This window comes from Solanum dulcamara, chromosome 8 (genome assembly GCF_947179165.1).
Source record: "Solanum dulcamara chromosome 8, daSolDulc1.2, whole genome shotgun sequence".
NCBI lineage: Eukaryota > Viridiplantae > Streptophyta > Magnoliopsida > Solanales > Solanaceae > Solanum > Solanum dulcamara.
This window is the reverse complement of record NC_077244.1, coordinates 66,032,500-66,046,334: the sequence shown is the minus strand read 5'-3', so window position 1 is coordinate 66,046,334 and position 13,835 is coordinate 66,032,500. Positions and strand designations below refer to the sequence as shown.

The 13,835-nt window shown below is 34.4% G+C and overlaps 2 protein-coding genes across 5 annotated transcripts; one reads left to right on the top strand and one right to left on the bottom strand.

The window, feature by feature from the left end:
- Positions 1-198: 198 nt before the first annotated feature.
- LOC129899561 (protein FAR1-RELATED SEQUENCE 6-like) lies at positions 199-5,209 on the bottom strand. Of its 4 annotated transcripts, XM_055974568.1 has the most exons (4): positions 4,854-5,209; positions 3,823-3,943; positions 3,338-3,400; positions 199-2,407 (listed from the first exon to the last, which is right to left on the bottom strand). In XM_055974568.1, the coding sequence occupies exons 3-4, from the start codon at positions 3,353-3,355 to the stop codon at positions 395-397; spliced, it is 2,031 nt and encodes a 676-aa protein (XP_055830543.1). In that variant the 5' UTR covers positions 3,356-3,400; positions 3,823-3,943; positions 4,854-5,209; the 3' UTR covers positions 199-394. The 4 variants fall into 4 exon arrangements, with proteins under 4 accessions (XP_055830543.1, XP_055830544.1, XP_055830541.1 ...); XM_055974569.1 differs by lacking the exon at positions 3,338-3,400 and having other exon boundaries at positions 199-2,507; XM_055974566.1 differs by lacking the exon at positions 3,338-3,400.
- Positions 5,210-5,408: 199 nt separating this feature from the next.
- LOC129901175 (ER membrane protein complex subunit 7 homolog) lies at positions 5,409-8,809 on the top strand. Its single transcript, XM_055976299.1, has 7 exons — positions 5,409-5,505; positions 5,807-5,850; positions 6,594-6,702; positions 6,939-7,002; positions 7,091-7,207; positions 7,285-7,393; positions 8,504-8,809. The coding sequence occupies exons 1-7, from the start codon at positions 5,435-5,437 to the stop codon at positions 8,593-8,595; spliced, it is 606 nt and encodes a 201-aa protein (XP_055832274.1). The 5' UTR covers positions 5,409-5,434; the 3' UTR covers positions 8,596-8,809.
- Positions 8,810-13,835: the final 5,026 nt, after the last annotated feature.

Here is a 13,835-nt window from a genome sequence, read left to right as displayed (position 1 = left end):
ACTTTTTTTCAACCAAATGCAAATGGTCTTCCAACAAAATATATTTCAATTTTTTTGCTAGAAACTACTTGCAACTTATTTTTATGGGATTGAATAACCATGTTCTTTTGTTCATAGTATTCTACTGCTGACAGAAAACACAGGATTCACCTGTAAAGGGTAATAAAAAAATTATTGCCTGACATTAAGAGTAGCACATCATTGAATGATGAATTATTCATCCTTGTATATAGAGGAAACTTGAACAAAAATGTCCTGTAAAGACTCTAGACTTCCACTGCCTGTATAGCAAATATCACATGTATAAAGGGGCAAAGCCCATGATCAAGGCATGTGATATATATTCTGTACAAAGATGCTTCATAATTCTGCATTGAATGTTCCATGTCAAATATTACAGTGAAACCAAATTGTTATCTACAAGGGAAAATCTGTTCAATAAAGCTTCTAATTCTTGGAGGACAGCCATGTAATGCTCTTCAGATTGTGCCCCTTCTTCAACAACTCGCATGACATGTTTATGTAGATGATTATACAATTCCATAGGATTATTCACATCGACATGACTAATGACAGAATCTACTGGAATCTTACGTTTGTAATCTTTGTACCAACGCGGTAGGATGTATTGTGATGGGATATCTTCCACACCATTATAATTCAATACATTCAACGCATGTCTGCATAAGTAGCCTTTAAAACTAAACAAACTACAAATACAGCGTACTTCTACTTGTGTTGTCTCATAGAGAACCTCAAACTGCCTGATCTCCTTCTCACTTCCCTCGGATTCTACTCTTTCTTTGACAACAAAGGTCATTATTGGCCCATTAATGTGTACTTGTCTTGTGTTAAAGCAAGAGTACATTTCCTCAACTTCTTTTTGGAACTTCTTGAATATTTCCTTTGTGAATATCCGTGAGAGTTGCCGCTCAAATTTGCATTTTGTTTTCAGTTCAAAGCTTGAACTTCTCGACTCCATATCAGCCATTGCTTCTTTCTGGTACTTCCTTTGCAGGGCTAGGTCATACTTATCAACAAATTCTTTGAATGAAGTGTGTTTATGTACATAACCATCAAAAAATGAATCCAAACTCTCATTTTCTTTTATTGGCATGATTCCCATGAAGGAAATATCTTTTAAGTAGACTGGTACCCATTTTTCACGATCTTCGTACAATGATAGAAGCCATTTATTGTCCTTGAGTCCATGCTGACTTATCATCTGACCCCAAGAACTTTCAAACTCGGTGATCTTCAAAGAATTATAAACTGCATTATACAGTTGCATCTTGATAGACTCATACCCCTTCAATCCTCCCAACTTCTCAGGAACTCGCTGCACAATGTATGACAAACAATAACAATGGCAAACTTGAGGGAAAACCTTAGAAATTGCAATTTGCAATGGTTTTGACTGATCAGTTAGAATAACTTGTGGATGTCTCCCCAGCATACATGTTTGCCATGATTTCAACATCCAAGTAAAGCAATCTACTGAATCATGTCCAAGAAAACCACATCCCAGCAAAACAGGTTGCCCATGATTGTTTAATCCGCCAAAAGAAATTATAGGAATTTCATATTTGTTTCTCAAGCTTGTTGTATCAATTGCAACTGCATCAGAGAAGGAGTTGAAAGCAGCCCTTGACCTAGCATCAGCCCAGAACACATTTCTCAGGCATCCTTCGTCATCAAGATCCATCAGATAAAAGAAGTTTGGATTTGTCAACTTCATACGACAAAAATAATTATACAGTGCATGGGCATCACCCTCTTTAAGTTCCAAATGCTTTGAGGTATCAACAGGAAGCCTACTTTCTGTTTCCTCGACTTCTTGGGATCCATTATAAGCAGCATCAATACCTGTGCGGTATAACTTAATGGTATGTACTTCTGTAACAGGTGTCAATTCCTGCTGCTTTTTGGAAGCAAGAATCATTTTCTTGTGCGACTTATAGAACCGTCTGATTTCTGGGCTTACAGTATGATTATGCTGAAGCTCAACTTCAACAATTCTCCATCTTTTTGAGTCCACAAGCTTAATTACTAGCATTGCAGGACAACCAGTTCTTGTTTCTGGCCTAGGGTGATTTGCTCCACTTTTCTTCTTGAAACCTGCGTTACTGCAGCTAAGTTTTGCTCTATACCTTTCTTTCCTTTTTGATCTAAACCAGGAGTTGCTCACTCTAATACCAAATCCTTGTTCCTTTCCATACATGTTATAAAAATCATATGCTTCATCGAACGACCCAAATTCCAGGCCGATTGTGGGTTGTGGGGACTCTTTCTTTGAATCTTTTTCATGAATTTCATTATCATGTTCCACCACAGAACAGTCTTCTCCATCCTCATATTCTTCACAGTCATCAAACACTGGGCCACTGTTAAGACAAATTGCCTCCATCTGAAACATGGAATTCAAACCAGCACGGAGATGATTTGATCAGAAGTTGACAAACAAAATGCTTTCTTTCTGAATCAGTTGCAACCTTCTTTTAAATAGTCTGTTTTGGAAGAAGGGGAAGATTCAAAAATAGTAAATATATCAACAACAAAAAGATCTTAAAAAAACCCTACAGTGTGTGCTTTAGAGTTCATGATAGATCACATGGTGGCTTCAACCCTTCAAGAACTCAATAGATTGAGTTCAAAATGACGTGGTATTCAGATTTGAAAATGTGGTCAGTCAGGTTTAATAGAAAATGTGGTCAGTCAGGTTTAATAGACATTGGCAAGTAGTAAAACTAAAATATACTAAGAAAAAGATAAAATTGCAAGAATGATGGGAAGGAGGACTTTTCTTACAACAACAATTTGGAACTTGAGGCGTACATCTCGCATACATTAGGGCGATTAGGACATGTACGATGGAGCCAAAACTGGGGTGAGAATAGTGGAAAGAGACTCGGAACACATTCTCGTCATGGAGTTGTACCACGGTAGGGATCATCTCTTAGTTCGTTTTTATTTGCCTTGGTGATGGATGAACTGGCGTGGCATATCCAATAGGAGGTGCTATGGTGTATTCTATTTGTGATGACATAGTATTGATTGACAAGACACACGGCGGAGTTAACGACAGCCTGGAGGTTTGAAGCCGAACCCTGGAGTCTAAAGGGTTCAGGGTGAGTTTGAGCAAGACTAAGACAAAGTACTTGGAGTGCAAGTTTAGTGACATAACTCACGAGGCAGATGCAAAAGTGGGGACTGATACACAAGTCATCTCCAATTGAGGAAGTTTCAAGTATCTTGGGTCAACAATCAAAGGCAATGGGGAGATTGACGATGATGTTAGACATAGTATTGGAGAGGAGTGGATGAAATGAAGGCTCACATCCGATGTCTTGTGCATTCATGCATGTTATGGGCCAACATGAGATGGCATGTATAGATACACCTAAAAACACAATAAGACATGGATTAACTTAACAACGATTCCACGTTTCAAAATGTATTAGAGACGAGGCTAGACCCATTTAAAGAGTCTAAAGGCATTTCATAGCTCAAATGTATGCAACCTTTAGAACCTCGAACCTTATCCTGTGTTTTATAGTAAATTTGATACCAAACATCTTATTACCCTTGGAAACCCCAATTTTGGCATGAAATTTATAAACACATTCTTTTTCTAACAGGATATGTGATACTTTATCTAGTGCTATTAGCTTTTTATTTTGGAAGTTAAATATCTTAACTCTCTGTCTCCTTCACCAACTATGGAAGTTCATAAAATGAATAAAAGCAGGTCCACAGAGAGATTTGAGAGCCCAAGAAAATTCTAACAATCCACAAACTCAATCATCTTAATACTAAACATACCAGTTCCAGATTCTTCATCAACTATGATGGAGTGCAAGATAGAAAAGCCGCGAGATTCTCATTGACTTTGACATTAGACTTGTCATTTTGAAACTCAAAACAGAGCCGCTGCCATCTTAACCTGAGAAAACATATCTCCATGTCACAATAAAACACTACACTATAAAATCTTACATATGATTCAACTATTTTTTGCATGGATATGGGGTGCAGAAAACAAGTGTGACCGATCCGCTAGACTCATAACATAGCAGTGAAAATAAAAGCATGCAACTGGAGACGAGAATAGTCTAAACCAGTCGGAGTAGCATGAAAAAGATAAGTAGAGGTGCTTTAGGCAATAAAGAAGATGATATTTGAGGTACACGATCCAATTTGTTCATCCTGATCTTGCAAAAGTAACACTAAAATAGCAGCAGCTAACACCGAACAAACATGGCATAGCACCTTCTGCCATAGAAGCCTGAAAAATCTTCCAAAGAGATCAGTCAGAGTTCTGGGATATGCCTCAGCATGATCACTCACTAACACCTCCTTTCCTTTCTCTCTTTTTTCATATGACAAAGAAAGACCACATACTTCATATTTTCATGTAATTTTAACAGCTGTTCAATGAGGTTTCCTTAGTCACACTGATAGTCAGCATACCACCACCACCCCCTTCCCCCATCACCCAATCAACACTCACCTCAATAATGATCGAACTGGGTTAATTGATGAAGTATTTAAAATCATATCTTATATAACTATGCCCTTTGGTTATAACAAAAAGAATATCAGATCAGGTGATATTCACAAAAAGTGAATCAACAACTAAATGAAAAGCTAAAAATCACCCTTAACTTCAGACAGACAACCTCCATTTTTATGAATTGATACTGATCCGCAGAAATTTCAGCAATTTAGAGCCTAGTGTTTAAACGCAAAAAAATAAAATAATCAAAATTTAGCAAACAATTGCAAGTGTATAAAGTACTACCTACAAAATAAGTACACGATTATCAGGAAAAAGGAAGAAGAAACGGTTGCACCTCTAGTAGAAAAAGGGACAAAAATTAAAATTTTACATTTCAATCAAAATCGTCATCAGATTGGATATTTATAGCTCAGCTGTTCACCAGAAACTTATCAGTTATCACTCTCCTAACCAGGCTAGTGACATAAAATTATACGCCGGCGAACGAGCGGCGAGGGTAGTGGCGGAAAACGGCGGACGACGGAGGTGGAAAGGTTGATTTTGTACGACGGCGAGCGAACCAAAATCGGTAAAAGGGCTTAGAATTTGGTAAAATGAATATTTGCAACTACATCCTTGGAATATTGTCTATACTGCGTTACTGACCTTCAAAGCATTTCAATTTCTCCAATCAAAATATTGGAGGATAGATAAAGTAATTTTAATCAAGGGTCTCTAGTTTAAATAACAAAAATTAGTGGTATTACAACTTATTGTGTATAGTATAGTGAACTTATTGTAACTAACTTACTTACTTGGAGGATATGATTTTTAATAAATACTATAATTCGATAAGAAATGTAAATAATTGTATAATTTAATTGAGAAAACGCTAGCCATTCTTGTTCAGTTTGTTTATTTGCAAATTTACAGAGAATGATAATCCCAATGGCAGTGCGACCAGTATTTCTTCTTCAGTTCTTCTTCTTATGTTCTATTCTTTCTGGGTATTTTCTTTCTTTAACCTTCACATTATATATAACCCATAAATTTTCATGCACGTAAAAATGTACTCGATTCAGAGAAATTGTAAAGATTTAATACATCTTTTGAATTTATTAAGCTTGTTAATTAATAACAATTTGATTATTTTCCCCCATAGTTTCTAAATTTTAATCTCCATTTGAATTTTTGGCATCAAATGGGAGAAATTAAAATGTCCAAAAATTTTGGATCTTGAATCTTCAAGTTTTCCCCTGTTTTGAAATTTTTGTTTTTTTTCATTATTTTAATTAATTGTTTTTGCAGGAATGTTGATGGTTATACTGTTACAGGACGAGTAAAAATTCCCAGTACATACTTCTAGATTCTTTTCACCTTCCTCTTCCTGGTTATATTTTCAGAATATGTACAACTGTAGTTGGTTGCTTTAGTATCACTCTCCCATTATTTTCATTCTTCGATTTCTTAATATTATATATAACGTGCACGTTTGACAATGTTTCATTGTGAAATTTGAAAAAACTAGGTCGGGATAGGGTTGTGTACACACTATCCTCCCCAGACTCCATTTGTGGAAATACATTAGGACTTGGGTATGTTGTTGTTGTATAGAACTGTAGTTTTAGTATACATAAGTTTCATATATTGGATAATAAATTATTTATTTTATTTATTTGCCTAGTTTCACTAATATGGTAGCTGAATATCATAAATTTAAAGGAAAAATAGGTCAAAAGTTTATTTGGCATGAACAAGTTGTAATTTAGTTAAATTTTCAAACTTTTTGTTAAGGTGGAGTTTTTTCTACTTATATATGTTCTATTAATTTCAGATTATAGTGCTAACATTCGCCTTTTGTTATGGAGATTCACTTCACCATACATTGATGTTCTAAATCTTCTTTCGTGATAATTTACCATGTTATAAAAAATATTGATTTTGTTTTTTGTTGTTGAGAATAGGTTATAGAATTGTCACCGAACTTTTAATAATATTTTTATTCATATTTATAAATTGATGTGGAGATTCATATAGGCGACCCAACTTATTTATGACTAAGGTCGCGTCGTTGTTGTTTGTTTGTTTTCTGTAGTCTTTAGCTTGAAAGGATCTGGTTTCTTACCTAAAGCTTCAAATGTAAAAGTCATACTCAATGGTGGCCAAAGAGTTACTTTCCTGAGACCCAATGGATATTTCTCATTGTATCCTTCCTATGTCGACGACTCCATGTCTTAAGTCAGTTCTTCAGCTTAGGTTATGTATCTTGATTAACAAACAACTACGCCTCAGTCCCAAACAAGTTGGATTGTGAGTGGTTCATCTGAATTTTACTAAGTTTGCGGGATATAACATGCAAACTATAATGCCACTCCTCTTTCCAAAGGCTATGTGAAGGGAATGTTATCCTCTGAATGCAATTCCTTAACCTTAGCAACAGCCATAATGTATCAGCAGGGACACATCTCATTGAAGTGTCTGCAATTGGCTACTTCTTTTCTCCGGTGAGCTTCTCTACTACGATATGTTTAATTCCTCACCAATTTTCTTTGACAAAGATTTATATGCTTAATGTATCTTTCGTGATGTCAGGTCCGAGTTGATGCCAGTGCCAGAAACCCAGGTAAGGTTCAAGCAGCATTAACCGAGAACAGGAGGAGTCTGATTGAATTGGTTTTGGAGCCATTGAATGAGGAGCAGTATTACGAGGTCAGACTTTGATCTCCTAGCTTTCCGTTTCATTTTTCCTTTCTTTCTCTAAACTACCGTGTGAATTTCTCTTGCAGATAAAGGAACCCTTCTCCATTATGTCTCTGGTGAAAAGTCCAATTGGCATGATGTTCGGATTTATGCTGTTTGTAATGTTTGTGATGCCAAAATTAGCAGAAAATGTGGGTGAGTACTCATGAGCTCTGTGTTTTAAACAAAATGAAGTTGCTTTCACATGCAATAGGACGGTAATTCCACAACATAGTTCCAATTTTCCGTCTCTGTAATGCTAGAGTTTTGTGCTTTAGGATGACTGCACTAAATATGTGGTTCACTGGGGATTAGTATCCGATGGTATCTATGTGATGTGTGTACATTTATGCATAAATCTCTGATTGTCTTGACTGAATTGGATCATGATTATCGGGCACTAAATATGTCGTTCACTAGAGTTGCAAAGTTCTCAAATTAAGAAGCATCGTCTGTTAATCCTTATATCTGAGTGAATCCGAACTTCACCGTCTCCTAAAGCTTAATTTCTATGCACACTACTCTGTCTGAAGATTCTTGACTCTTTCTGAATCTGTGTTCTTGAATATATATTGATGGATATCTGTGTTTACAGTATGTTATGATAACAAAATATTGTATGCATACGCACATCTCCCCACATACATATAAATAAATAAATACACATGACCACACAGATGCCCGTACATATACAAAAATAATATTTCTCAACTGTATCTATGGATGCTTGTGGTTGTCTTTTTTGTCTATCATAACGTCTCAATTGTATCTATGGATATGTGTTTCAAGTCTATATGTGTCAGTAGTCATGTATAATCTAATAGAATAATACGTCTGGTATTTTATCTACAAAATTACGAGAAAATTTGTTAAGCCAGAGCCGTTGAATTGGATCATGTCAGCTCGAGATTTTTAGATTATGAAATCAGCAGCTATTACCTAACTAGCTTGCTCCATGATGGGAGAAACATTTGTTCTTGATATATTTGCTTTATAAACTGTCTTGAAAATTAAATATCTACAAATTGAATGGGATGACTTTAGAGACGCTTCTCTTTTCCTTCTTCTCGACATTGATAAGTTATGGATGACCTTAAGGTGTTTTAGAGTCTGCATTACATGATATACAGTAAGAATTAGATTGAGTGCACTCTTGCTTACATTTCTGCAAGTTACTTTACCTTTAGATTCTCTGATTAATTGCGATGAAACAGACATTATACATAAAATCTCTGGCGCTAATGTGCTGATTTTCTTGTGTGGTAGATCCTGAAGAAATAACACGAACACAAGAGGAAATCTTGAGAAACCAAGCCAGTCTTTCAAGCCTATTACCTGGGGCTCAAAGCAGCAACTAGAGATTGGATTTCACCTGCTATAAAAGGAAATTCTTCGTGGATATTCTAATGGAAAAGCTGAATTCTTTGTTAACTCAGTTCCAACGATCCATCTCAAGTTTTTCTGAAGTCAATGAGTACCATCATTTGTTCATTTATCACTTGCAAAGATCCTACATTTCCTTTTGGTTAACGTTGTAAGCCTCTGTTATCAGTTTTATGCATCGATTGATTATCCTAAGAATTATTTGATATTGAATTGCCTGTATTCCAATGCCAATATTATTGTGTTGCCAAGAATTAGTGTTGTCATTCTTGATCACTATATATGCTTGTGTTATGCAAGTTTATTAGAAACATCAGTTACCAGTTACAAGGAAAAAAAGAAATCCAGAACATGTAGTGGTAGTAGTTGTGAGAGTTTGGAAGTAAGCTGCAAGGCAATTTTCTTTCTATTTCAGTTGTAAACAAACTGTCAATGTCTACATTACTTCTTTTTTAGGTTGGTAAACTCCGTATCCAGGAAAACTCGAATACAAGATCTCTGATTAATGATGAAGGACTAAGAACATACCGCTCCACCACATACCTTGTTGGTAATGTCTACATAACTAAACATATATGGAGAAACATTTGATGGCATGTTAAGTTTGTATGTGAAGTACGTTGAATATCACCAATGATTATGGTAGAATGTATAGAATCTCTCATACTTAAGAAGAGGCTTCAGGTCGAATTTTGGTTGTTTTTTTTTTTTGATATAGAGCCTTTTCCTTTAATGGGTCTTATGCGATGCATATCTAGATATGCGGACCCAAACATTGGGGCTTAAAAAAAGAAGGTATCACTTCGATAAAATATCCTTCAACTGGAATTTGTCCAAGGCACACAAATGACTAGTTATTTATGTAATTAACTTGTTTGGTTGTAAAATAATTTTGCACTATTAATATAACCTTTACACATAACTAATACTCCTGCTAGCTAGGTTTGGTTTTAGTATAAAACTTTGTGTTTCATCTTTTGATTTTTAAGTATTAAACTCTCCATTGCTAATACCAACATAATTATATTGTATCTATATATTTAATTATATAGGATATGATGTAAAATGAGGATATAAATTAAGTATTAGCAATAAAGTATCTAAAAAGGTCCAAAAATATTAAAAAAACAAGTAGGCAACGCTTGCATATCTGTTATAGGCTAGGGGCTTTGTAAAATAAAAAGATTTTGAATTCATAATATCATAAGAGTGAGGAGATCAGCAGTAAGAATATAAACATTGAATTCATAATATTTAAGTTCTAAATTCGTCTCTAATTATGTTAAAATCCATAAAATTTAAATTTTGAATTCGTTTGTGATTGTGCTATAGTCGCACTAGTATGAAATACAAATGTTGAGCTTCAAGATTTTTTTCTATCTGTGTTTCCACACAGCATATTCTGGAAGAGAAAATGTTGAAGCAGGAAACAGAAAATGCACAATGAATGTGAGATTAGATATAGAATCAAATAAAGTAAAATAAATAAATAAGTGATTGATAGGCATTTATATTTGGTGTTAAGAATAAATCTGAGGAAGAATATCAATCAATAATAAAAAAAGGTCCTTAGAAGATAGAAGTGAATCTTATTCCAAATGAATCTTTACGTCATGTTACGGACGTTTGCACTATTACCTCAGAATTTGCAACAACTAGGCTTATGTTAAGGCACTACAATTTATCCATTTTCAACAAAATAAATACCCCAAACCTATTGAAAATTAGGAGAGTATAAAAATCGAATCGACCGATAAATCGAACCGAAAAAAGGTGTTATTGAGTTATTGCTATTGGGTTATTAGGTTACCGGTTATTTAATGGTTTTATTAAAAAAACTTTGGGTTATCGATTCGGTATTGGTTTTTTAATATTGGGTTATTGGGTTAACCGATAACCCATTAAGACTATAATAATTTACTAATTTAATTTTTAATGTTTTACTCATACACAAATATCAAACAAAAAACATTAATATTAATATACAATTTGTTAATCACTATAACATACTATTTAGTATTTAGTATTTATCCTTTAGGTTTTGCCGCTTTAGGTTCAGTGGCAAGGGTTTGCAAGTTGCTATGATGGCAGCTTCAAAAATTGTATATTTATTTTAAAAGTATTTCTTATTGGTTAAATCGAAAATCGATTCATTAAAGACAAAAAATCGATAAGAAATATCTTATTGATTTGGTTATCGATTTAGCGTATTTAGAAATTGAAATCCGATAAATCGAATCGATAATACTTAAAATCGAATCGAACTGACCGATACACACTATTGGAAATGACTCAAAAATACCCTTCTTTCACCTTTTGGTCCAAGAATACATTTAACCTATTGAAAATGGCTAAAAAAATATCCTCCATCTTTGTTTTTGACTTAAAGATACCCCTCCTTTCATCTTTTGGTCAAAAAATACTCTCAAACCAAATTTGATTGAATTGAATTCTTTTACTAATTTATTAATTTTTTTATTTGTTCTAAAAGATAATTTTTTATTTATTCAAATTTTTAATATTAGTCCACCCCAAACTTCAAATCTTAGCTCCACCTCAATGAGGCTCAAAAAGTTCGTTTTTAAGTGTACAACCCCTTTTTCATGAAATTTTACTTTTTGGAGATGAGAAAATTGCGTCTTGTCTGTCTTTTTTTTTTGTTTATTTATAAAATTTTATTGTGTTATTTTAATAAGAATTTTATTCTTCATTTTTACACAATAAATTTTTTATTTTATTTTACGTTAAACTTAAATATTTTGAGATGAACTAATAGTAAGAATTTGAATAAATAAAAAATTATCTTTTAGAACAAATAAAAAAATTAACTAATTAGTAAAAGACTTCAATTCAATTAAATTTGGTTTGAGAGTAATTTTAGACCAAAAGATGAAAGGAGGGGTATCTTTGAACCAAGAACAAAGGTGGAGGGTATATTTATACCAAAAGGTGAAAGAGGATATTTTTGAGTCATTTTCAATAAGTTAGGGGTATTCTTAGGCCAAAAGGTGGAAGATGGGTACTTTTGAGTCATTTACAATAGGTTAGGGGTATTCTTGGCCCTTTTCTCAAATAACAATAATAATCTATTGTCACGACCCCGATTCGCCGTGACTGACACCCACACTAACCCTTCGATAGGAGAACCATCTTTACAGCCCAAACTAACAATACTTGCAAAAATATAAACAACTTTAAGATGCAGAATCAGGTTAAACCATGAAGAAACAATGAGTTCCCATAAACTCAAGAAACTACCTAGTCTACAAACTTAACATGCGGAAATATTCTAGGAACTCAAAGTTGAACGTACCAAAACTCTAGTCATGAAATCCCAAAAACGTAGTCATGAAAACTAAGCCAATGTTTGACATCTTAGTCCTGGAGAAAGGACTAGAATTGAAGAAAGAGTCCACGGCAATCTGAAAGAATAGCTCACCCTTGAACTCGAACATAACTATTTTTCTAGACGAGGTCTCTCCGCAGTCGGCTGAATATGCCTTATATTCAACAAAAGACAAAGCAAATGTAGTATCAGTACACAAAATCAATAGTGTACTGGTAGGATCACGCGGCTAGCCAGTAAGCAGATCATAGACAAGTAAACTCAACATAATAGGCACATATATACAGAATAGCTAAACTCATTTCACCTCAACAGTACTCAACAAGATCATAGTTCAGAACCCCAATATCATACAACTTCACATAAGGATCTACTCAAGGGACCTACAAACACTTAATTTGTGTTGCAACGTGACACCCGATCCATTTATATGTCGGAACGTGACACCTGATTCAAATATACAAACAACCATAATTACATTCAATATTCAACAATATGTCACCAAGCAAAGGTTGATCACAAAACAGGCTAGAAAGGGATCATTTCACATAAAATCTTGCATGTTTCCCTACTCATATACACATATGCATACCATGAAGCAATTTAACAAGTACATGAAACACATACGGGAAACAAAACCATCTACCTTGAATGTGATCTTCAACAGCTCTAAAGTGCAAGAGCTTTCCCTTTTCGAGTTCGTTCCGCTTGTTCTTGGCCTAAAAATAATAAATACATATAAAGGATCAACAAAATGGCCTAACTAACATGAATAATAACACAATTCTCATCCTAAGACAATCCATGATCCTAACCCCCATCCTAGGGCTATTTTTCACTGTTAGTTTTTCAAACTAAAACCCTCCCTCAAGATCACCCACCATAGATTATGGGTTCTAGGAATCAATTAACAAGTTTAGGGAGTAAAATTCTTACCTTAAGCATGAAAATAAGTGGAAAAATGATGAAAATCACCCTGAGTCGCCTCTTGTTATTTTAGAAACAATTTTTGCAGAATAAAACCATTTTTGGGGGGTTTTTCGAGTCGCGACTGCCCCACTCTAGCGGGAATAATCCCTCTCTGGCGGAATATGAGAAAATAGTGAGCTCGGATCTTGTGCTCCAAGCCCTCATCTCACAACACACCCCCTTCCAAAGACATATTAAATTATACCATTCACGCCAAGTCCTATTTCAGGAGTTTTACTCGCTCGAATGCGATTTCGTAAAGTCGTAAATGCTCATATCGTCTTGGATATCAGCTTACCAATCAAATTAGAGATTAGATTCTCCACCATTCACAAGGTCACCCTAGACCTCACTTGACTCAAAATTCGTCCAAGTCTGGCCTAGACTAAATTTTTCCGAAGTTACTACTCAAAGTTTTCTGGCCAAAATCCTTCCCTATTAGTATATCCATAACGACGGGGAAAGTCTTTACATCTATATATACTAAGAACTCTCTAACTTGAATGTTGAATTATTATAATACTCTAAATTAAAAACACTCAATTTAGTATATCTTTTATATTTTATATTTATTTACTTTTTTTGAAGGGTCATGAATGTTCTGATAAGGCACAATAAATACTTGTTCATACCACTCTTTGTTGCATGTAAATAAAGGAGTTTCTTCTCATTTTTAAGCTACGAATTTTCTAAGTTTTTTACTCTTTTTCTTCTTCTTAAAAAACTCAAGTGTGATTTGCAACCGTTAAGTGGGTGGAAGTTCAACGAAATTTGAGATACGCTTGTGTTTGTTCATGATTAAATTTGATTGTGCATCCAAAACAAATTGTATAGGACCTTTTGTGATGACCTTGACTCGCCGTAATTGACACCCACTCTAAACCTCTGATGGAAAAACCA

Bases quoted from the DNA above. Each gene is read 5' to 3' on its own strand.
- LOC129901175 (XM_055976299.1), top strand. From the start codon at position 5,435: ATGATAATCCCAATGGCAGTGCGACCAGTATTTCTTCTTCAGTTCTTC. The intron at 5,851-6,593 runs GTACATACTTCT...TGTTTTCTGTAG, and splicing joins AGGACGAGTAAAAATTCCCA to TCTTTAGCTTGAAAGGATCT. The intron at 6,703-6,938 runs GTATCCTTCCTA...CCTTAGCAACAG, and splicing joins CCCAATGGATATTTCTCATT to CCATAATGTATCAGCAGGGA.